We start from the raw sequence: 25,711 nt of genomic DNA on the forward strand, positions 1-25,711 counted from the left end.
CCTGATATAAAAGGGTGTGGGGTATGAAAAATACAACATTTTATAATGTTTCCAAAAATGTGGAAAAACATGTATTTAAAACAAATCCTCCTCTTAACTGTCTCAAAATTGAAATTACAGAATTTTAAAATAAACTTATTTATTCTGTATTATGTTTAAAAAATTGAGATATAATCGACACATAGCATTGTATAAGTTTAAGCTGTGCAACCTATTGGTTTGATACCTTTATGTATTGCAATATGATTGCCACCATAGGATTAGCCAACACCTCTTTCATGTCACATAATTATGATTTCTTTTTTGATGGGACATTTAAGATCTACTCTTCTAGCAACTTTGAAGTACATGATACAGTATTGTTGACTACAATCACTAATGCAGTGCATTAGATCTCTAGAACTTACTAGTCTTCTAGTTGCAAGTTTGTAGACTATTTTTACAGCAATAATGAGCATAAGATAGAGCTTAACTCTTCCCCCACTTAAAAAAATCAGGTTATTCTTACTATTGAGATTTAAGAGTTCTTGTATTTTAACAGTCTTTTTTTTTTTTTAAGTTCTTTGTATGGTTTAGATAATAGTCCTTTTTTTTTAACAGAGAATTATATTTTTCATACATATTTTCTATCAACCCATAACTTCTCCTTTTATTCTCTTAATAGTATCTTTCACACAGCAGAAAAGCTTCATTTTAATGAAGTCTATCTTATCAAGTTTTTTTCATGGTACATACCTTTGGTATTGTACCTAGGAAGTCTTCACTGAATCCTAGGTTATCTAGATTTTCTCCTATGTTATGTTGTTGTTTGTTGTTGTTCATTTGCTAAGTCATGTCCGACTCTTTGCAACCCCATGGACTGCAGTACACCAGGCTTCCCTGTCCTTCACCATCTCCTGGAGTTAGCTCAAACTCATGTCCATTGAGTCGGTGATGCTATCCAACCGTCTCATCCTCTGCTGCCCGCTTCTCCTCCTGCACTCAGTCTTTCCCAGCATCAGGGTCTTTTCCAAGGAGTCGGGTCTTTGAATCAGGTGGCCAAAGTATTGGAGCTCCAGTTTCAGCATCAACCTTTTCAGTGAATATTCAGGGTTGAATTCCTTTCAGATTTACTAGTTTGATTTCCTTGCTGTCCGAGGGACTCTCAAGCATCTTCTCCAGCACCACAATTTGAAAGCATCAATTCTTTGGTGCTCAGCCTTCTTTATGGTCCAACTCTCATATTGGTATATGACTACTGGTATGACTACCATACATACATGTGACTATATGGACCTTAGTTGGCAAAGTGATGTCTCTGCTTTTTAATACACTGTCTAGGTTTGTCATAGCTTTCCTTCCAAGGGGCAAGCATCTTTGAATTTCATGGCTGCTGTCACCATCCACAGTAATTTGGGAACCCAAGAAAATAAAATCTGCCACTGTTTCCACTTTTCCCCCTTCTATTTGTCATGAAGTAATGGGAAGGGATGCCATGATCTTAATTTTTTGAATGTTGAGTTTTAAGCCAGCTTTCTCACTGTCCTCTTTCACCTTCATCAAGAAGCTTTTTATTTCCTCTTCAATTTCTGCCATTAGAGTGGTATCATCTGCATATCTGAGGTTGTTGATACTTCTCCTAGCAATCTTTATTCCAGCTTGTCATTCTTCCAACCTGGCATTTTGTATGATATACTCTGCATAGAAGTTAAATGAGCAGGGTGATAATATACAGCCTTGATGTACTCCTTTCCCAATTTTGAACCAGGCTGTTGTTGTTCCATGTCCAGTTCTAACTGTTGCTTCTTGACCTGCATACAGGTTTCTCAGGAAACAAGTAAGGTGGTCTGGTATTCACATCTCTTTAAGAATTTTCCACAGTTTGTTGTGATCCACATAGTCAATGAAGCAGAAGTAGATGTTTTTCTGGAATTCCCTTGCTTTCTCTATGGCCCAATGAATGTTGCCAATTTGATTTCTGGTTCCTCTGTCTTTTCTAAATCCAGCTTGTACATCTTGATTCATGTACTGTTGAAGGCTAGCTTGAAGGATTTTGAGCATTACCTTGCTAGCATGTGCAATGAGTGCAAATACACGGTAGTTTGAACATTCTTTTTCATTGCCCTTCTATGGGATCGGAATGAAAACTGTTATGGGAATTTTATTGTTTTGTGTTTTACATTTAGGTCAGTGATTCATTTTGAGTTAATTTTCTGAAGGGAAAAAATGGTTCCATACAACAATTGTTTTCATTTTGTTTTAATTATGTATATTTATGTCTGCTGTGTCATGAGGTAAAATTTATATCATGCTATGGTTTGCAGTCTAAGAAGTTTGAATAGCTTTGCTGTAGTCAGTGGTGCTCACTGTGTGGTCCCAGGACCAGCAGCATCAGTAATCCTGGGTACTTGTTAGAAATGCACATTCTCAGATCTCATCCCACACTACTGAATCAGAATCCCTGAAGGCAAGGACTAGGAGTTTGTATTTTTTAAAAATTCATCTATATTTCCAGGTGATTCTGCTAGTTTGAGAACCACTGATTTAGACTAAACCAGGTGGCCCAATGGTACCTCACCTCATTTGTGGCACCCAGGGTGGATCCTTTGTCTTTCTCTTCATTGTCAGAGGCATTGCTGACAATCCACCAAAAGAGGGGTAGAATCTACTTTGGTAGTGCTTGTAGGATGATTTGTCTTTCCAAGCTCAGGCAAATCCTTACCTGAAGGCAGAAAATGGTCTAGAGTCATATGTTTAGTGATACACACTTTGGTTCTTATACCCACAGCATCTACAAAATGAGACTAAAGCCATACAAGGTTACTGTGGTGATTAAATGATATTTGTGAAATGCCTGCCATCATACCAGGTGGTACAGAGCAGTCACTTACTATATGGTGGTGATCAGATCAGATCAGATCAGATCAGTTGCTCAGTCGTGTCCAACTCTTTGTGACCCAATGAATCGCAGCACGCCAGGCCTCCCTGTCCATCACCAACTCCTGGAGTTCACTCAGACTCACGTCGATCGAGTCAGTGATGCCATCCAGCCATCTCATTCTCTGTCATCCCCTTCTCCTCTTGCCCCCAATCTCTCCCAGCATCAGAGTCTTTTCCAATGAGTCAACTCTTCGCATGAGGTGGCCAAAGTACTGGAGTTTCAGCTTTAGCATCATTCCTTCCAAAGAAATCCCAGGGCTGATCTCCTTCAGAATGGACTGGTTGGATCTCCTTGCAGTCCAAGGGACTCTCAAGAGTCTTCTCCAACACCACAGTTCAAAAGCATCAATTCTTCGGCACTCAGCCTTCTTCACAGTCCAACTCTCACATCCATACATGACCACAGGAAAAACCATAGCCTTGACTAGACGAACCTTTGTTGGCAAAGTAATGTCTCTGTTTTTGAATATGCTATCTAGGTTAGTCATAACTTTCCTTCCAAGGAGTAAGCGTCTTTTAATTTCATGGCTGTGGTCACCATCTGCAGTGATTTTGGAGCCCAAAAAATAAAGTCTGACACTGCTTCCATTGTTTCCTCATCTATTTCCCATGAAGTGATGGGACTGGATGCCATGATCTTCGTTTTCTGAACGTTGAGCTTTAAGCCAACTTTTTCACTCTCCACTTTCACTTTCATCAAGAGGCTTTTGAGTTCCTCTTCACTTTCTGCCATAAGGGTGGTGTCATCTGCATATCTGAGGTTATTGATATTTCTCCCGGCAATCTTGATTCCAGCTTGTGTTTCTTCCAGTCCAGCGTTTCTCATGATGTACTCTGCATATAAGTTAAATAAACAGGGTGACAATATACAGCCTTGACGTACTCCTTTTCCTATTTGGAACCAGTCTGTTGTTCCATGTCCAGTTCTAACTGTTGCTTCCTGACCTGCATACAGGTTTCTCAAGAGGCAGGTCAGGTGGTCTGGTATTCCCATCTCTTTCAGAATTTCCCACAGTCTATTGTGATCCACACAGTCAAAGGCTTTGGCATAGTCAATAAAGCAGAAATAGATGCTTTTCCGGAACTCTCTTGCTTTTTCCATGGTCCAGCGGATGTTGGCAATTTGATCTCTGGTTCCTCTGCCTTTTCTAAAACCAGCTTGAACATCAGGAAGTTCACAGTTCACATATTGCTGAAGCCTGGCTTGGAGAATTTTGAGCATTACTTTACTAGCGTGTGAGATGAGTGCAATTTTGCAGTAGTTTGAGCATTCTTTGGCATTGCTTTTCTTTGGGATTGGAATGACAACTGACCTTTTCCAGTCCTGTGGCCACTGCTGAGTCTTCCAAATTTGCTGGCATATTGAGTGCAGCACTTTCACAGCATCATCTTTCAGGATTTGGAATAGCTCAACTGGAATTCTATCACCTCCACTAGCTTTGTTCATAGTGATGCTTCCTAAGGCCCACTTGACTTCACATTCCAGGATGTCTGGCTCTAGGTGAGTGATCATACCATCATGATTATCTGGGTCGTGAAGATCTTTTTTGTACAGTTCTTCTGTGTATTCTTGCCACCTCTTCTTAATATCTTCTGCTTCTGTTAGGTCCATACCATTTCTGTCCTTTATCGAGCCCATCTTTGCATGAAATGTTCCTTTGGTATCTCTGATTTTCTTGAAGAGATCTCTAGTTTTTCCCATTCTGTTGTTTTCCTCTATTTCTTTGCATTGATCGCTGAAGAAGGCTTTCTTATCTCTTCTTGCTATTCTTTGGAACTCTGCATTCAGATGTTTATATCTTTCCTTTTCTCCTTTGCTTTTCACCTCTCTTCTTTTCACAGCTGTTTGCAAAGCCTCCCCAGACAGCCATTTTGCTTTTTTGCATTTCTTTTCCATGGGGATGGTCTTGATCCCTGTCTCCTGTACAATATCACGAACCTCATTCCATAGTTCATCAGGCACTCTGTCTATCAGATCTAGGCCCTTAAATCTATTTCTCACTTCCACTGTATAATCATAAGGGACTTGATTTAGGTCATACCTGAATGATCTAGTGGTTTTCCCTACTTTCTTCAATTTAAGTCTGAATTTGGCAATAAGGAGTTCATGGTCTGAGCCACAGTCAGCTCCTGGTCTTGTTTTTGCTGACTGTATAGAGCTTCTCCATCTATGGCTGCAAAGAATATAATCAATCTGATTTCGGCGTTGACCATCCGGTGATATCCATGTATAGAGTCTTCTCTTGTGTTGTTGGAAGAGGGTGTTTGTTATGACCAGTGATATGGTGGTGATAGCTGCTGTAATTGACACGGCCTATCACAACTGGTAAAGAATCCGCTTGCAATGCAGGAGAGCCCAGTTCAATCCCTGGCTTGGGAATATCCCCCAGAGAAGGGATAGGCTACCTACTCCAGTATTCATGGGCTTCCCTGGTGGCTCAGATGGTAAAGATTCCGCCTGCAACGCTGGAGACCTGGGCTCGATCCCTGGGTTGGGAAGATCCCCTGGAGGAGGGCATGGCAACCCACTCCAGTGTTGTTGCCTGGAGTATGCCTATGGATAGAGGAGCCTGGCGGGCTACAGTTCATGGGATTGCAAATAGTCAGATACTACTGAGCAACTAAGCACGTCGCAACCTTTGGCATATAATTGATATTCAATAGATGTGACTGATTATTAATTTGTTCAGTAGAGAGGAAGGCAGGCTATTCTGACTTGTTCCTTGATTTTGCCATACATCAGAGCAATGTAATTTGTCAGAGACAAGAGATAAATCATAATTAGGATAGATAAAAAGAGGCACAGAAGGGAGGAGGGCGGTGGAGGAGAGAAGACAGGAAGCCTGTCCATGTTCACAAGAAAAATGGAGATAATGACTGTTTTCTTGAAGGAACAAGGAGGTATGGGCTATTGAAAGCTATGCTCATTTCTGCTTAGTTATACGATTTCAGAACTGCAAAAGGGACCTTGGGGATCACAGACCTACTCCCTCATGGCCCAGGTAGAGTAGCTGAGGCCCCAGAGAGTGTGTGTGAAAGATGAGGGGACAGAACTGGTTTCTGAAGACAGACACTGCCTGTTACATCTTGCCATAAGTCAGCCAATTCATCTCCATGGAAACCCCTGAAGATTGTGAAGGTACAGATGTGGGAAGGAGAGCTGCCTTCTGAGTGTGATTTATTTCTTTCCTTTTTCTCTCATTCCTATTCATAAGCTTCTCCTTACTCTTCCCTTCTCCCTTCCCTTCCATCTGTGATTCTCACCCATAAGAACCTGACTTAATCCAAGAAGCTGAGTTCACTGAATCTGCAAATTCCAGAAAGTCCCACATTATCAGTCTCCTCAGCAATATGTTGCTTTCTAGAGACCAGTTCACAGTTGGCTCTGACTGGGCACTGGATACTACTACTACCAACAGGAAAGCCTTCATTTGGTTCCTCAAAAATACTTGTCATCCTTGAAGAGCCAGAAACTACTGTGGAAACACAACCCTAAGCTATATTACTCCTTTGGGTCTTTAAACCCTCTCTGAATTTCTTGCAAGGGGTTGCTATGAAAATGGTTGCTCTACTTGTGCAGGCAAAGTGCAAAGAGCCTAGTCATAGGAGGGAAGAACCTCTGCACAAATTTCACTTTGCAGGTGGCTTAACACCACCTCTTAACCACAGCCCACAACTGTTAGCAGAAAGCATTAAAGAACATCTCCAAACGCCTGGGTTGAGGAGCTATTACTAGAAATTTCATTCAAGGTGTTTGGGGTTTGGCTTTTTACATGAAAAAGAGGAAACCTGAGCTTTCCAGAATTGGCTCAGAACCTGTGGGTGATCCTGGCACTCTTGCGACCAGGTCTCTCCTTTTAAGAATGGATTGGGGGGACAACCTGGCCAGATTTGCATTTGTTCAGGCTTTTCACGTGGGCTTCTGAATTCGGTTACTTCGCCTGTCAGGTAGTATCTGGAGCCACCTAATGAAGCCCTGCGACGGCATCTACCACTGGATAGTTGCGGAGCAGACGCTCCTGCGTCTGACAGGGAGGATTCTCAAGGACGCTGTGCCAGAGCCTTTCCTGGAGGGAGCGCTGGCGCGCCTGTTGGCTGGCGCAGCGCTGGCGAGCTGTACAAAGGAAAAGGCCCACACGGTGGAGTCACTCGTACTTCGTACCCGCCTGCTGAGCCCGGCTGCTGCACAGCCCGCGCTCCCGGCTCCAAATGCGAGTGTGTCCAGTGGACTCCGATAACTGAACGAGACAACCCCTAACAGGGGGAAACAAATTCTAGCCACCCGTGGTTCCCCGGAGTCAAGAGATGGGACGGTGAATTGTACCTCATACAGCCCTTCTTCCAGAGCACCGCGGGCGGCCGCAGAACTTCCTGCCAGTCCCTTTCTTGCCTGGGCTTCTCCACAGATACCAGGCGAGGGGGCGGGGTGTAGGGTGTAGGGTGGGGGTAGGGTGGGATACCAAACTGAAGTCGCTGTCTTCTCTCCCCGACAGCTGGAGGACAGATCTTGAATCGCCCCCAGTCTTTTTTTTTTTTTTTTTAAATTTCTTTTTCTCCAGGCAAGAGTACTGGACCGGGGTGTCGTTGCCTTCTCCCGTCTGAAGCCTAGGACCTGGAAAACATCCCACCCTGACTGGCGATGGACCTGCGGAAACCGCACGCCATGTCTCGCCCCCAGTCTTAAGGGACGATTCAAGATAGGTTCCTAGTGGCTCAGAGAGTAAGGAATCTGCCTGTAATGCAAGAGACCTGAGTTCCATCCTCCGATCAGGAAGATCCCCTGGAGAAGGAAATGGCAACCCACTCCAGTATTCTTTCCTGGAGAATGCTATGGACAGAAGAGCCTTGTGGCTTACAGTCCTTGGGGTTGCAGAGTCGGACACCAATGAGCAACTAACACTTTACGGGAGTGGGCACATCATTCCTGAATAAGGACACGCGCGTGCGCACCTCTCCGGGCGCCTCGGGCACCGCCCCCGGGCGGGGAAAGGTGCGCGCGGAGGCTGGAAGCGCTGCGACGCGCTGTGAGGCGGCGTAGGCGGCGCCGAGCAAGCCTCCAGGTTGCTCAGCACCTCAGCTCCTCAGTCCTCCGCAGCCGCCGAGTCCGCGCGCCTTTTGTGGGCTGACAGAGTATACTTCATCCCGACCCTCCCAGGAGGCAGAGCCAAAGATCGGACCTCCGATCCAGAAACCTATTCACCCGCCTCGACCCAGGAAGCCAGAAGCAGGGTTACGGCGAAATTGGGGCGACGTGCTCTTCCCACCTTCGGAACTGCTACTTTCCTGTCTCCCAAAGGCTGTCGTCGCGTTGGGAAAGCTGCTCGACATAATCTTTAAATTTACCCCCTGCGGGGCGTGGCTGGCGTCCTCTACCGTGCGGCCGTGGAGAGTTGGCCTTGACTGGGAGTGACTCTCGTTTTGTGCCTTAGGAGAGCGAGAAAGAGTGTGAGGGCCGAACATCCTTTGGAGGAGATGCCTTTAAATAGTCATCCATAGCAGCGATAAAAACAGATTTGTGTTGCTTTGTTTTGTTTATACCGAGTGGTTTTTCTGTGAAATGCTGTTTTGGTTAAAAGAAGAAATGGCCCCTCAGGAGTTCACACGGCGACTGGCCACAGTGATCACTCATGTCGGTAAATGACGCTTTTTTAAATCTTGCGTTTTATTAATGGAGGGTGGGGGCGTTGTCTGGGACCTAGTCTCCCCCTCCCCTCACAGCAGCCCTGGGATGGCCTTGGGTGTGGACCTCGCTGCCTTGGGTGGTGCTCTGTAACGGGCATCCCTGGAGCGCAGCGCTCGCAGCCCTCGGGTCCGCCGCGTCTGGCGGGGCCGGGGTAGGCTGTGAGGCAGGTGTCTTCACCAGGCAATTGCCAAGTCTCTGAACCCTACACCGAGGGCTCCCTGGAGGTTAGGATCTGTTACCCGCTGCTGACCGCGGGCAAGGGTGGCGAGTTGTGTGGTAATTGACGCGACTAGAAAGGAGAGGGAATAGGAAGAAGGGAGGCCGGTGCTTTCCAGCAGAAACTGCTGCCAAGGCACTGGGAGACGGGGTGCCGAGGTGCAGGCCACAGTAGAGGTCCTCTGCGCAGTCCTGCTCCCTGGCCTGTCCCGTGCAAGTGCTGCCTGGAGGTGTCGCCCCATCCCTGGTGAAACCCACTGAGAAACCTCTGCAAGCCCCGGGAGACTGAGCAGTTTTAATCCTCTTCCATGAGTTAAAAAAGGGGAGCAAAACATGTGTGCCTTCTTCCTGAAATAAAGGTTATGGTGGAAAGACAGGACATTGAGACAGTGGCAAGGTTAATTCTTTTTATCATTCCCCCACCCCTGCGCCTTCCCTGGACCTCCTTAAATAAAAAACACATTCAGGTTCAGATCTTTTGAATGTAGCTGACTAGAATTATCCTGATCATTTTCTCTGTTGCTCACTTCACTTTGAGGTTCTTCTGTGAATGTAAATCAGTTTTCATTGATAAAGTCAGTAGGTTTTCAATCTCATTGTTCCACCCATTTGTTAAAACTGCCTTCTTGGTATTTATATGATAAATATTGCTTCAGTTAGCCATCAGTGCTCTTTGAGCACCCTAGGTCAATGTGTTTAGTACAATAATGATACATACATTATTCATACTTATGGAATGATACACATGTGGGGATAGACTTTGGAAAATGATTTATGGACACATAGGGAGGCTCAGTTTTGATGATTCAGTTTTAAAACATGTTTCTGGTGCCCAGTGTGGCCACTGAACTGGTTTTTAAGACAAAAGGTTAGTAGAATTCTACCAGGAAAGACTGAATGTGAAATACTGCTGAAGGCAGGATAAAATAAAACAGAATTTCGGGTCTGAAATATACTGAATGCTGAGATGATTGTGCTAATACCAACAGGGAAAGAGCAGTGAACTGGGGGTATGACTGTCTGAATTTGAATCCTGCCCTAGAGAAGTCATGCAACTTCAGACTGGAAAATGGGAATTTTAATAATCCTTCCCACCCAGCTCAAAGTCTGCTTGTAAGATAATGTGGGTGAAAACACCATCTAACCTGTGACTGTGTTATTGGTCCTATTCTTGTGTCCTCTGCCACTAAAGATATTGGGCAGATCACTGAGCCTCTTTCAGGGTGAAGCTTCCCATCAGTTAAATGAGGAGGTAGATGTGGACAATTATTCTCACCTGTTTCTCTGGATATAGGGTCTTCTTGAAGATATGGTAGGCAGTATATTCCTTGGCTGACACCAGGCTGCCTGTGGGGCCCAGACTATGGTATTTTCTTCTCCACCTTGCTCCCTCCCTCGTTCCATAGTCAGCTCCATGTAGGATACAAACATGAATTTGTTGTAGTTTATGCCCTCAAAGAACTTCTAATGACCCCTGGCATTTGTGTGCTTTGTAGCATTCTGTCTCTTCCTGTGTAATCCCACAAACCTGTGAAGTAGGTGGGGTATACATTATCACTCCTATCTTACAGTAAAGGAATTGAGACTTAGGAGGTTCATCACTTAAGGCTTCAAGAGGTTAACCAGTGGCAGGCTTAGGACTAGAAAGTACTTTTCAGATGCTCTGTTTGAGGATCTTACTGAGGGGTTCTCTAACCCTGAAGCTGCCCTTGCCTTCATGGAGAACTGAACTGGGTAGCTAGTAAAGCTTCTCATAGACTGGATTGGCTCTGTTTTTTTTTTTTTTTTTTCTTCTTCTTCCATTTTTATTGATATATAATTAACATACAGCAAGCACTGTATAAGTTTGGGATGTATAATGATTTGACTTAAACACATATGAAACTATTACCACAATAAGTTTAGAAAATATCCGTCATCTCATTGAGATACAACATTGTGTGCTAAGTTGCTTCAGTCATGTCTGACTCTCCAAGGCTGCAGACTGTAGCCCACCAGGCTCCTCTGTCCTTGGGATTCTCCAGGCAAGTGTACTGGAGTGGGTTGCCATGGCCTCCTTCAGAGATGCAACATTAAAGAAACAGAAAAAAAAAAAAAAAGAAATAGAAAAAACTTTTTATTACTTGTCATGAGAACTCTTAGAATTTATTCTCTTAACAGCTTTCATATATAACATACCTTAATTATATTTATCATGTTATACATTATATCCCTAGTACTTATGTATCTTATAACTGGAAGTTTATACTTTTTGACTCCCTTCATCCAATTCCTGTTTCCCCCTACCCTCTTCCTCTGGTAACCACAGATCTGATCTCTTTTTCTACAAGTTTGTGTTTTGAAGTATCGGATTTGACTTCGGGCATTTCCTTGATGAGCAGCCTTTGAGGGAGTTTGATCATGAGTTGGGGAAGGATTGAGAAGTGCTTGGAGCAAGATGTAGAACATTCTCCTGGTCCTGTCCTACCCACTCAACTGGGCAATAGTGCTGTGCTTTCATACTAATTCGACCACTTCTGCCTCTCAGTCAGTTCCCCCTCCAGCTGGGGTTTCCGCTCTTTCCATAGTCCTTTAGATTTGACAGTTCAGGTCTGGGGCCTGATGATTCAGTTTCTGAAATATCTCATGAGTCTCTTTCCTCTGTCCATTCCCACTGCTACCTGCCTGTGACCTGCTTCAGAATGTCATTTCCTCCTGACTAACCCTTGTGCAAGCCTCCTGCCTTTCTTGTGTTTGCCTTTAATCTATGCCAGGAGTAAAAACAACAGCAAAGCCACACACACAGAGCACTGTGTATTCTAGAACCTTTGATGATATCCATACATAGTCATTGTCTGTAGCCTGGAGTACAAGCTCTGTACTATTTGGCACACTTCCTGTCTTATTCCCCAATACCTGATATTTCTACACCTATGGTTGCTTAACTCAGGCTCTTCTGTTCTTCAGCTTTGTTCCTCTATATTTTTCTACCCTGTTCCCACTTCTAAACTTTTGCTTCTGCTTTTCCCCCACCTTGAGTGACCCCCCTAAAATGTTTCTTCTCACACGAATGGTATATACCTTTCAGTCCTGAATCAACATCGCCTTCTCTGATCCTGATATCAGGACGTAGTGATTCCTGCTTTTGAATTTGAAGTAGGTTTTGTTCTACCCCCATGACACATACTCTCCCTTGTATTATGGTTAGTTGGTTATTCATGTGCATATCTCTGCTCCTAGACTCTTCATTACTTATCCATGTGGCCTAGACACTCACCTAACACAGAACTTCCCTCTAAGGAGGCACAGAATAAATGTTTACTGAATAAGTGAGTGGCTTGTTGTGCCTTGAACTGAACTTTGAGTACTTAGTAATGCCAGGCAATTTTTACACTTTTAAGAACAGCTTGGAAGCATTTGTAAATAACTCTTTCAAACCCGATTTTTCAGGTAGACATGAAGTCCTTCAAATGTTCTTCATATGATATGGTTCTCTGTGGGATCTCTTTCTTTGGATTTTGTTAGTTTGTCAGGGAGCCTAATAAAAATATGCACTTCACATGTGAGCAGTGTCCAAGTGTGTTTTTACCTACATAGGGCACAAAAGAGGACCATCCTCTCACCTTTACTCTGGACTGTACAGTCACATTGGTTCAGTTACAGAATTTCAGAATCAGAAGTGTTGCATGATTTTCTCCATCCCATCCCTTTCAAGTCTTTAATCTTCTCTGCAACTTTTACTGTACTGCTATTTATATGCAAAGGTGCTGCCTAAGAAATCATGAACTTTCTCTTAATGCATCTCACATTGCTCTCGAACTTTGATAGACAGGGCACATATGGTTAACATAGAGCTTTTATTCAGTGGAAACCCTTAGTCATCCAGCTGATCAGTGTTGGTAATGCCTCATGTAGGTTTCACATTTCTAGTTCAGGTCATTCTCCACCTTGTCATCTCATATTAGAAGTAATTATTTTTACCTTACTTTATCATTGTTCTAAAATAATTTTATGTTTGTCCATGCCCAATTAAACTGTGAAGCAGAAGGGACTACCCTTTGAGATATCCTTATATACTTGGAGATTGGATTGGTGGCTGTTTTAGTGAAAAAAGCTGTAGGATTTTGATTTGTAACCCAGGTTGCTACATTTAGGACATTACTGGCATTAGCAATAGGCAACCAGAAGAATACTAAACTAAGAAATTCAGCTCACAATTCTTTATTCTATACAATGGAATAGTGGCTGAAATGCCTCAGATTAGGTCTCAGCTAAAGTTGGTGCTGAAGGAAGAGCCTAATGAGCAGAGTATCTGCTGTTCAGATGGGATTACCTGCTGTGAGGACAACTAGACATGCTGGAGTAGTGACTTCACCTACACTAAAAGTGAATTAACTGGATCTGAGCCATTTTTCTGTTAAGCTCTCTAGACACTGTGCCTAGGGCTTATGGACTAAAACTGTTTTCCTCCTAAAAAGATAATTGACAGCTGAATTGCAAAATAAAATTTAAGAAATGTTTCAATGCTCACAAATAATATTTTCTTACATTAAAAGAAGTGCATATTTGGAATTCCACTGCTGGAATGCCAGTGTGGAGAACCCCATGGATCCATTCCCCAGTGATACATCTGTAACATCTGGTGAAAACTGTAAAATAAATAACCTTTTAAAGTCTCTGAAAGTTGTACTAAGGGCATAGAGAATATGAAAAAAAAAATAAATAAAGGCAAGGAAATCTACTAAATCTTGGTAAAAACAGTGAGTATGTGGTACTTGAGCTGCGATCTGCTCCCTCTCAGCTCAGTGTAAAGGAAGCTCCACTCTTGATTGGGTCATGGCCAAGAAGACAGGGCTTCCTCTCCCCTCAGCTCTCAATTAAGAGATATAGTATCTCACCAGGAGGGGCAACGTGTCAGCATTTCTTATATTCTCCAACTGTAGGTTGCAGAGGCTCAGTTCTTGGTGAGTGTTCCACCCAGTCCTCACTCATAAGATGAAATCTCTAACCCACATGTGCCTTTGATCTGCTTCATTTTGTACTCCAAGAAATGGTATGGACCTAACAGAAGCAGAAGATATTAAGAGGTGGCAAGAATACACAGAAGAACTATACAAAAAAGATCCTCATGACCCAGATAACCACGATGGTGTATTCACTCACCTAGAGCCAGCCATCCTGGAATGTGAAGTCAAGTGGGCCTTAGGAAGCATCACTATGAACAAAGCTAGTGGAGGTGATAGAATTCCAGTTTAGCTATTTCAAATCCTAAAAGATGATACTGTGAAAGTGCTGCACTCAGTATACCAGCAAATTTGGAAAACTCAGCAGTGGTCACAGGACTGGAAAAGGTCAGTTTTCATTCCAACCCCAAAGAAAGGGAATGCCAAAGAATGTTCAAACTACCACACAATTGCACTCATCTCACACGCTAGCAAAGTAATGCTCAAAATTCTCCCAAACCAGGCTTTAACAATACGTGAACTGGGAACTTTCAGATGTTCAAGCTGGATTTAGAAAAGGCAGAAGAACCAGAGATGAAGTTGCCAACATCTGCTGGATCATTGAAAAAGCAAGAGAGTTCCAGAAAAACATCTACTTTTGTTTTATTGACTATGCCAAAGCCTTTGACTGTGTGGATCACAACAAACTGTGGAAAATTCTTAAAGATGGGAATTCCAGACCACCTGACCTGCCTCCTGAGAAATCTGTATACAGGTCAAGAAGCAATCGTTAGAACCGTTAGAACTGGAACAGCAGTCTGGTTCCAAATTGGGAAAGGAGTACATGAAGGCTGTATATTGTCACCCTACTATTTAACTTATATGAAGAGTACATCATACAAATGCTAGGCTGGAAGAAGCACAAGCTGGAATCAAGATTGCTGGGTGAAATATCAATAACCTCAGATATGTAGATGACACCACCCTTATGGCAGAATGTGAAGAAGAACTAAAGAGCCTCTTGATGAAAGTGAAAGAGGAGAGTGAAAAAGTTGGCTTAAAGCTCAACATTCACAAAACTAAGGTCTTGGCATCCAGTCCCATCACTTCATGGCAAATAGATGGGGAAATAATGGAAATAGTAAGAGACTTTATTTTTTGGGGGGTCCAAAATCACTGCAGATGGTGACTGCAGCCATGAAATTAAAAGATGCTTGCTCCTTGGAAGAAAAGCTATGACCAACCTAGACAGCATATTAAAAAGCAAAGACATTACTTTGCCAAGAAAGGTCCATCTAGTCAAAGCTATGGCTTTTCCAGTATTCATGTATGAATATGAGAGTTGGACTATAAAGAAAGCTGAGTGCCAAAGAATTGATGCTTTTGAACTGTGGTGTTGGAGAAGACTCTTGAGAGTCCCTTGGACTGCAAGGAGATCCAACCTGTCAATCCTAAAGGAAATCAGTCCTGAATATTCATTGGAAGGACTGATGCTGAAGCTGAAACTCCAATGCTTTGGCCACCTGATGAGAAGAACCGACTCATTGGAAAAGACCCTGATGCTGGGAAAGACTGAAGGTGGGAGAATAAGGGGATAACAGAGGATGATGGTTGGATGGCATGAACGTGAGTTTGAGTAAGTTCTGGGAGTTGGTGATGGACAGGGAGTCCTGGCGTGCTGAAGTCCATGGGGTTGCAAAGAGTCTGACACAACTGAGCAACTGAACTGAACTGAACTGAACTGAACCCGTGTGTCGGAGTCAAAGAACACCAAACCCTGATTGATCTTGCCCTAGCTCCCTTATAGGGTGGAGTTTTGACATGAGAAGGCATACTAAGACCAGAAGCTTATGCCCTTGGCTCAGAAATTTTGCTCAAGGGAGAGACATTCCCTGAGAATAGTTGAGTACAAAGCCTTCCCCAAAGGAACTGACTTGAAACAGAGTGTGGGGGAAGCTGAAACTTAAAGACACTCTTGAAAACAATGGAGATTTTGGTAGTAGCAATTAAGAGGAGGCTAATAGCTCTTAATGAGAGCAACAAGCTAAGCCATAGGCCAGCTGATTTACCAAGAGAAGCAGGGAAAGAGATATTAAGATGTGCCTTCCTGAGGTCAGAACAAGCATCAAAGCCTCAAAAACTACCTCTGCCTATATTTGATTGGGTCAGATTGTGGAGCATTTGACAAACCAGTGCATTGTTGTAAACAATAGAGCAATCAGTGGGTGTCTAGTCCATTTGGGCTGCTAATAACAAAATATCACAGACTGGGTGTGGGGACCGGCCCGATAATGAACTGACCTGAGGGAGCAAGTGGTGCTGCAGAAGGATAAGGAAAAATAAGACTCAGAAATAAAGTGGGGATCAGGGGGCTGATGCCATTCGCAGGCAAAAGCCCAGATCCGAATCCTTGCATGCCTTTTATTGTTAACTTCTACTTCCTTATTCGCACTCTAGAGGTATCTGTTCTTTACAATCTCAGGTCATGGATAAAGATATACAATGCACAGTCCTCAATGTCAAACCTTCAGGCCTTTCATGACTTTGTTTAGCCTTTTGGCTAGCGAGGCCCTTTCTCAACAACTCCCTCAAGGCTCTGGTTATGGGAACAGCCACTAATGGTTTTCCATCAGTCACATCAGTACTTCAACATCTTGTTTTCAAGATGTCTTTCCACGATGTACTTTTTACTGCTTCCAGCCCTTTGCCTGGGGTTGATGAGAAAGTCATTCTTATTTTTCAAAGAAGCCCTGTTAATTATAATACAGGCCTGTGCATAGCATATTCCTTATATATCCCCCTTTTTTTTTATCTTTTGAAGCTTATTTTTGGTGATTATTGGTGATCATAGAAGCCAAAGTCATAGTCGCTAACTGCTGTTGTTGTCTGTGGACTTTCTTGGTGATTCACCACCAGACTATGTAGAAACAGAAAAAAAGACATATAAAAATTAACATAAAACCAGCCATTGATCCTCTGATAGTTTTCAAGTGAGGGATGGGATTTAACTGAGAAATCCCATTTCCTGCTGCATGCAGCAGATTAGATCCTTGCAAAAGGTGTAGTTTCTGAGAGAAAGTTTCCATAATCTCTTGTTGTAAATTATTTATATCCAAAGATAGATTACCTTGATTTAAGAGGTGTTATTTAACTTTGTCCCAATGAAATGATGATTCATTATATTTGTGAGGAGTGACACAAAAAGAAGTAATATTCCAATCACACTTAAGATGAATCTATTTTTGCAGACTATTTACTTGATCACTTAGTATTATAACAGCCTGTTGTAAACCAGCCATTTGTGCAGCTAATTTTCCATCTATTTGTCTTTGGGTAGAACAAAGAACATCAGAATCTTTATGCCATTCTTGTACAAAGTGCACAGTCTGTACACTCTGATGTAATGGCACTCCTGCTATAGCTGGTGTAGTAGCTATAGCAATAATTCGTAAAATGGCAGCAATTAACAGTCCAATAAACCATTTAGTGTGTTTTAACACTTTCTTAAGGATTTCTTCTACAATATACACTATCTGCCATGGTCTATTCATTTTTACAGGAAGCCGTACTCCAGATCTGGTTTTTAGAATATATAGAGAATAGCCATCCTGAAATTGAAGAGAAGAATTAATACAAGTGTAAAAGGAACAATTTTGACAAGTAGCCCAGAAGAGGCATTATAAAAAGTAGGTCCTATAAACAATATGAAAGGTAAACAAACACACGCTTTAATCAAATGTGTTGAATTTTTATCGAAATGAAAGATCAGATACTGTTGAATTAAATTGCCCCTTCCATGCTGTTAAGGGTTGGAAGGCAGCTGATATTTTCCACAGTTCTGAGTGTAAAGGCATATAAGGTAATTGAGGTAAGGAAGGAGAGAGACTCCCTCCATGCCAATATATAGAGCTGTTAACAATGTTATTCATAAAGTCTAAAGTATTATTTAACAATATAGGCAAATCCAAATTATTATTTTTATCCAAAGGATCTCCTTTGGGACTCCAATCAATAATTTCTCCGTCAGAATATTGACCATAATACGTCCAGTATTAGCTTTACATAATTTCCATTGTAGCCAATGTTCTAGTCCAGATTTTATAGAAATAATACAGTTAAGTAGATGGGGCAGAAACATAGTAGTATTTTCTCCTGTGATAGTAAAGGAAAATGCTTCTAATAAGAAAAAATGAATTTTGTTCACCTGAGGTTCTTTAACTATAGATAGCCAACTTTGTAATCCTCTTTTAAGACAATGAGTTTCTGCCCCCATGCATATAGGGGTAAGATCTGTTCCCACAGTATAATTAACACTAACATTTAGAAGTTGTAGGCCTTCTTCTGTTTTTAAAGGAAGGCTTGGGTCAAAAGGTCCAGGTAACCAAGAAGAGTTGTTTATGTGGAACAGAAGAATCCTCCACGTAATTGGTCTTAACAGGGGAGGATTGGGCACATATGCCCAAAAAGTATGACTGGCACTTACTGTGATAGTTACCACAGATAACATAGCCAAGAACAAGGCAGCTGAGGTCAAAGGCTATCCTTGTTCTTTGACCAATTTTCCCCCTTCAATGGTCAATTTCTTCAATTGACCCCGAGTGGGTGGTTTGGCTTTGTTGGTCCTTGGAGCTGGTTCAGAGTGGTTGTTGATCATCAGTCTTGTTTTCCCCATCACTGGCAGCTCTCTGGGAGGATTGATGTTGAACCATGTCCTCTTCTTTCCTTTCTTTGACATGCTTTCCTGGCACCCAGTGGTGTTGTCCATCATCTGAAATGACAAGAGCATAACCTCGTCCTTTCCTAAGTCTAAGGCCCTTACACCAATTGTTCATAGCATTTTCCCACTGTACAGGAGTATTATCTGCAATCATTTGATCAAGAGTATAATTTTCACTAAGAATAGTGTTCTGAAAATGCAATGTTGCTGCTGGCTTTGTATGATCCAGTCTTAAATCCAAAAAATTTAAAATAAATAAAACTTGGGCTAACTTCTCTTTTGGTGTCATTGATATGCCATACTTTTCTCACCCTTTCTGTTTAAATAACATATTTTTTAGAGTATGATAAGTGTGTTCAACAATAGCCTGATCTTGAGAATTATGTGGAATACCTGTAGGATATGAAATATTCCAATCAGATAAAAATTTCACAAAACCATGACTCATATATGCAAGGCCATTATCAGTTTTAATATGTTTTGGTAGGCCCATGTAAGAAAAAGCTTGCAAAAAATGTGAGATAACATGAGTAGTTGTTTCTCCAGAATAAGCAGAAGCATAAATCATGCCCTAATAAGTATCCACAGAAACAAGAACAACTCCCAAACATCCAAAAGAAGGGACGTGAGTAACATCAGTCTGCCATATATCACTGGGATAAAGGCCTCTGGGATTAACCCCTGTAGTTGTAGGAACTTGGTGAGTAAGAGTACATGTGGGACAGGCAGGGATAATATTTCGGGCTTCTTGTCTGGATGATTGAAATTTATTCATCAAGCCACGTGTATTTATATGTGCGAATTTATAAAATTTATAAGGAGTAAGAAAAGCAATTAACAAAGAGTTGACGGAATCATTGCCCTTTGCCAATGGTCCGGGCAATTTAGAATGAGATCTGATATGTGTAGTGTAAAAAGGGGCAGAACAAAGCCTTACTATATTTGTAATTGAGATAATATTGTAATAATAGATGATTTAGAAGAAGCCTTTGGTAGAGATATGGTTTCAATAATTTGTGTTATCTGTACAGCATATTAAGAATCTGATATAATATTTAATGCTGTAGAAACATCCTGTAATAAGGTACCTGCTGCTGCTGCTGCTAAGTCGCTTCAGTCATGTCCAACTCTGTGCGACCCTATAGATGGCAGCCCACCCGGCTCCCTCATCCCTGGGATTCTCCAGGCAAGAACACTGGAGTGGGTTGCCATTTCCTTCTCCAATGCAGGAAAGTGAAAAGTGAAAGTGAAGTCGCTCAGTCATGTCTGACTCTTAGCGACCCCATGGACTGCAGCCTACCAGGCTCCTTCGCCCATGGGATTTTCCAGGCAAGAGTACTGGAGTGGGGTGCCATTGCCTTCTCCCAATAAGGTAGCAATAGCCTCTAATTTGGCTTGTTGAACAGAGGTTAGGATAGATTGCTACACCTTTGTTGTGGGTCCAGTATAACTGGCTTTGAGAGTTTTATTTGCATCAGTAAAATAAACAGGGGCATTAATAACAAGAATTGTTTTAGTAATAATAGGAATTATCCATTTGTGTTTAGCAGCAGAAGCAGCTGCTGCTGCTGCTGCTAAGTCACTTCAGTCGTGTCTGACTCTGTGCTACCCCAGGGACAGCAGCCCACCGGGCTCCTCTGTCCACGGGATTCTCCAGGCAAGAATACTGGAGTGGGTTGCCACTTCCTTCTCCAGTGTTTAGCAGCAGTAGTAATCAAAGGTGACTTTGGAAAATGGTTATGAACCTCACCTATGAAATCAGCAATGGCAATTTGCCAATCCATACTGGTAACAAATAATCTACGGATTTGATCATTAGTGAAAGGAAGAACAATTTCATACGGATCATAACCAGAAAGTTGTATACATCTGGATCTCATTTTTGAAACAAGAAAGGAAATAAGCATTGTGTAAGTAGTCATTATTTTCTTAGGAGTGTGGGACAAAAATCCCCGTTCAAGGATATCTTACGGTTGCCATAATATTCCTGTAGGGGAATCTAAAGTAGGAGGAATAAGTAAAGAAAGTGGCACAGTCAGATCTACTTGTTTAGGTTGTCTTTGCTGGATACCTTGATGCACAAGATCTAATTCCTGTTTAGCTTGTTCTATTAGTACCTGGGGGCTATTTAAATCAGAGTCTCCTTGTAGGATTTGAAATAGGTGTGTCAAGGAATGATTAGGAATTGCTAAAGATGGTCATAACCAATTTATATCTCCTAATAATTTTTGAAAATCATTTAAAGTTTTCATGGAATCAGTTTGAATTTGTATTTTTTGTGGTTTAATAATATTTCTTTGCAATATATATCCTAAATAGGTATATGGTTCCTGCTCTTGTAATTTATCAACAGCAATATGTAACCCATATTCTTTTAATTTAATCTCTGTATTTAAGAAAATACACTGAAGTTCTTTAGCAGGAGAAGCTAAAAGAATATCATCCATATAATGGATAATATAAGCATGAGGGAATTGTTTTTAAGTGGTTGGGAGATGTATAATTGACATAATGTAGGACTATTAAGCATTCCTTGTGGCAATACCTTCCAGTAATATCAAGACACTGGTTTTTTATTATTAATGGATGATACAGTAAAAGCAAAATCATCAGATTCTTGTAGAGGAATAGTGTAGAAACAATCTTTAAGATCAATGATTTTTATTTTCCAATTTTGTGGTATCATAGAGGGTGACAATGTCTGGTTGTAAAGCACCTGTAAGTTCAATTATAGCATTAATTTTTCTTAAATCAGTTAATATTCTCCATTTTCCAGATTTCTTTTTAATAACAAAGACAGGAGAATTCCAAGGACTAGTAGTTGAGGCAATATGATTAAAAGATAATTATTCCTCTACTAGCTGTTCAAGAGCCTGTAACTTTTCATGTGATAGGGGCCACGCTCTGTCCGAATAGGCTCATCAGATTTCCATTTCAATTTAAGTGCTGCTTTTTGTTGTTCGGCAGTGGCCCCCCCCCCCCCCCCAAAAAAAAAGCCTGTGTATTTTGAACAGGATTATATCCCATATTTGCCATAATTTGTTTAGCTTGAGAAGATATAGTAGGAATTGTTACATAAGCTCCCCATTTCCTCAATAGATCTTGTCCCCATAAATTAATAGGAGTATCTGCAACTAAAGGTTGTAAAGTTGCAGATTGTTGTTCGGGACCTGAATAGGTCAAAATATTAGTACCTTTTAAAATATTCCAGTTAACATAATAGGAACATCTGTTAAAGGCCAAGAAGTTGGCCAGTGCTTTTTAGATATTATAGAAACATCAGCTCCAGTATCTACAAGTCCTGAAAATTGCTTATTATTAACATATACAGATAATGTGGGTCTAGAATCAGATACAAAAGTTTGCCAATATACTTATTTTCCTGTACTTCCAAATCCTCCAGTTCTTTTAATATGAGATTTACTAGTAGTGATATAAGGTAATAATAACAATTGAGCTATATGATCTCCTTTTATTATTTGATAAGGATACTCTGTTTTCATCATAATAGAAATTTCACCCTCATAATCTTCATCTATAATCACCATTAGGACTTGAACTCCCTTACTTGCTAAACTACTGTGTCCTAATAATAATCCCACACTTCCTTTAGGTATTGTACCTTTAATTCCAGTAGGGATTTTATAAATTCCCATAGCTGGCATAAGAAGTAAATTATCAGTGGCAAGGATATCTGATGCTGCGCTCCTGGATATTGCAGAAAGAAGGTCAGCAACCCAGGTGTATGGCTTGGAAGGCCTGGATGAGGTTGCTGTTTGCTGGCTTGGTACACAAAAGGAACAGCATTCCAGGTTTTTTGAGAGCTCATATTGTTTGATGGGCCCTGAGCAGGGCCCTTCTTCCAGTTTCCCGACAAAGGGGATCCATTTTTATGAAATTTAAATCTATACTGATTAGCCCAATGATTGCCTTTATTACAGTGAGGGCATAATCCAGGTGTCTTTTCATTTGTGGGAGTAGGCTTATTAGGTGTATTTGTATTAGTCTTGCAATTTTTCTGCACCTGTCTTCTCTTACCACTACTAAAACATTTAACCTGCTGATTTGCTTGCTGTTTCAAGCCCGTAATGGCTTGAACCAACAATGGCATCTTATAGGGTTCTGATCCAATATCATGACAAGCCTTAATATAATCCTCTAGAGGCTTTCCTTGTGCTTTAAGAGGCTGTAAAACCTTTTGACATTCTGAATTTGCATTATCATAGGCAAATATTGGTAATAACATATCCCTTAATTCAATTTGAGCAAGAATTCTCACCAGATTTTGTTTTAATCGGGTGATAAAATCAGTATAAGGTTCTCCATTAGATTGTTTTACATTAACAAAAGAAGGATGAGACTGTTCTGGGGGCTAACCTTTTCCCATGCTCTAAGACAAATCAATCGAATTTGATCATAGAATTGTAGTTGTCTCTGAATCCCTTGATAATGCCCCTGACCCCATTAATTGTTCCACAGTAAATTAAGAAGAGGATTAGCAGCTGTATTTCTTTGGGCCTGTTGAAAGGCTTAATCTTGCCACCATATTTGGAATTGTAAAAATTCTGAAGTGGATAAGCAAGTTCTAGCAATCATTTCTGAATCATATGGAATGAGTCGTTCAGACTGAGCCAAACCCTGAATAAGACCTGTGATGCAAGGAGATGTAGTTCCATGTAGTGCATGCCTGTTTAATCTCCTTAATAGTTTTAAAAGACAGAGGAATATGTTCAAATTGTACCCTCCCTTGTGGAAGTTGAGCATTAGGGGGCACCTCAGTCACGATAACAGGCAAAACCAAAGCATCAAGGTCACCTTCTTGCCTCACTGCTCATACAGCTTGTTGAAAAGATGAGAGAGCAGGTGCAGATGTCTTTGGTATTATGACTGCAGCTCTAAATACCCCATCATCCCATGTTGTATCGGGATCTAGTGGAGGGGGTTCCTGAACTACAGGGGGCTCCGGCCAAGGAGCCGAAGGCTATGAGACTGGTGATAAAGGGAAAGCTTCAGGATGTTGCTCAGTACCATAGTTAACATGGGATTTAGGACTCAAAAACTGAGCCCCTCTCTCCCCTTCCAAAGGATTATATTTCCCTTTATCTAGATTTTCATAAATATGAGGTGGCCAGACAGGTGACTCCTGAGATGCAAGAGGAGCAGGAGTATCAGATTCTGAATCAGAAGAGTCAAACTGTTCAGATTGTAAAGGAGCCAAAGTAGTATAAATAAGGTTACTGAGAGACCACACACTTATAGGAATGGGTTCCCCAGACTGATAGGCTCTACGCAAACAATGCATCACTTCTTTCCACTCATTAAGATGCAAAGTCCCTTTTTCTGGGTCCAACCAGTGAGAGTGGTTATGAATTGCCTGAAATAATTCCTGGGAAATTCTCTTCTTTCACTTTCACTCCAGAGCTATGTAGTAAGGTTTTTAGAAGCACAATATAGTCAGAATACTTAGAAGGAGATTGCCCTATTGTGTCCCTGACTGACAAATCCACAGGAATGTACTTATTAAGTACTTTGACTGTCCTCCGATCTTTTGGCTGGAATTCCCCGCATCTTCTGGCATTCTCAAAAAAGAGCCTCAAAAGCTACTTGCACTCTCAGGTCCCTGTTTGGGCACCAAATGTCGGGACCAGCCCAACAATGAACCGACCTGAGGGAGCAGTGCTGCAGAAGAATAAGGAAAAATTAGACTCAGAAATAAAGTGGGGATGAGGGGGCTGATGCCATTTGCATGCAGAAGCTCAGATCCTAATCCTTGCATGCCTTTTATTGTTAACTTCTACTTCCTTATTCGTGCTCTAGAGATATCTGTGCTTTACAGTCTCAGATCAGGGATAAAGCTATACAATGCACAGTCCTCAATGTCAAACCTTCAGGCCTTTCATGACTTTGTTTAGCCTTTTGGCTATCGAGGCCCTTTCTCAACAACTCCCTCAAGGCTCTGGTTACAGGAACAGTCACTAATGGTTTTCTATCAGTCACATCAGTACTTCAACATCTTGTTTTCAAGATGTCTTTCCACGATGTACTTTTTACTGCTTCCAGCCCTTTGCCTGGGGTTGATGAGAAAGTCATTCTTATTTTTCAAAGAAGCCTCATTAATTATAGTATAGGCCTGTACATAGCATATTCCCTATACTGGTATAAACAAAAGTAATTTGTTTATATCCCCATGGTTCTGTAGCCTGGAAGTCTGGGATCAGGGTGCCAGCATGATGAGGGCTCTCTTCTGGGTCACAGATTCTGGATTATATCCTAACACAACAGAAGGGGCTAGAGATCTCTCTGGAGCCTCTTTTGTAAGGCACTAATCCCATTTATGAGGGTTCTGTCCTTATGACTTATGCACTTCCCCCAAAGCCTCCACCTACTATACTATTACATTGACCTTTAGTGGTTAGGATTTCAACATATGAATTTTGGGGGGACAGTTCAGTTCAGTTCAGTCGCTCAGTCATGTGAAACTCTTTGCGACCCCATGAATTGCAGCATGCCAGGCCTCCCTGTCTATCACCATCTCCTGAGTTCACTCAGACTCACGTCCATCGAGTCAGTGATGCCATCCAGCCATCTCATCCTCTGTCGTCCCCTTCTCCTCCTGCCCCCAATCCCTCCCAGCATCAGAGCCCTTTCCAATGAGTCAACTCTTCACATGAGGTGGCCAAAGTACTGGAGTTTCAGCTTTAGCATCATTTCTTCCAAAAAAATCCCAGGGCAGATCTCCTTCAGAATGGACTGGTTGCATCTCCTTGCAGTCCAAGGAACTCACGGGAGTCTTCTCCAACACCACAGTTCAAAAGCATCAATTCTTCAGCGTTCAGCCTTCTTCACAGTCCAACTCTCACATCCATACATGACCGCAGGAAAAACTATCCACTATAGATTTGTTCTTGCCTGGAGAATCCCAGGGACGGGGGAGCCTGGTGGGCTGCCGTCTATGGGGTCGCACAGAGTCGGACATGACTGAAGCAACTTAGCAGCAGCAGCATCGATATGTTCAAAGAATGAAAGGAGACCATGATTAAAGAAGTATAATGACAATTTCTCACCAGAGACTATAAATAAATAGAAGTATTTAAAAAGTATCAAAAGGTAATTCTGGAGTTGAGAACTACAACTGAAATGAAAATTTCACTAGAGGGGCTGAATAGTGGATTTGAACTGAGAGAGGAAAGACCCAAGGAACATGAAGATAGATCGACAGATAATGAAATCTGAAGAATAGAGGGAAAAAATAAT

General features: G+C 41.8%; 1 protein-coding gene across 4 annotated transcripts in view; it reads left to right on the plus strand.

Moving 5' to 3' along the window:
• The first annotated feature begins 7,765 nt into the window (after positions 1 to 7,765).
• MCF2L2 (MCF.2 cell line derived transforming sequence-like 2) overlaps positions 7,766 to 25,711 on the plus strand; it is a 260,855-nt gene continuing 242,909 nt past the window's right edge. For 3 of the 4 annotated variants that reach the window (XM_027539944.1, XM_027539970.1, XM_027539960.1), the window contains exon 1: positions 7,769 to 8,552. In XM_027539944.1, coding sequence (XP_027395745.1) covers positions 8,477 to 8,552 — 76 coding nt within the window. In that variant the 5' untranslated portion in view covers positions 7,769 to 8,476. Of the gene's footprint in view, positions 8,553 to 25,711 lie in introns of all 4 variants that reach the window. The other variant, XM_027539953.1, reaches the window with a different exon arrangement.

This window comes from Bos indicus x Bos taurus, chromosome 1 (assembly GCF_003369695.1).
Source record: "Bos indicus x Bos taurus breed Angus x Brahman F1 hybrid chromosome 1, Bos_hybrid_MaternalHap_v2.0, whole genome shotgun sequence".
In the NCBI taxonomy this organism is placed as follows: domain Eukaryota; kingdom Metazoa; phylum Chordata; class Mammalia; order Artiodactyla; family Bovidae; genus Bos; species Bos indicus x Bos taurus.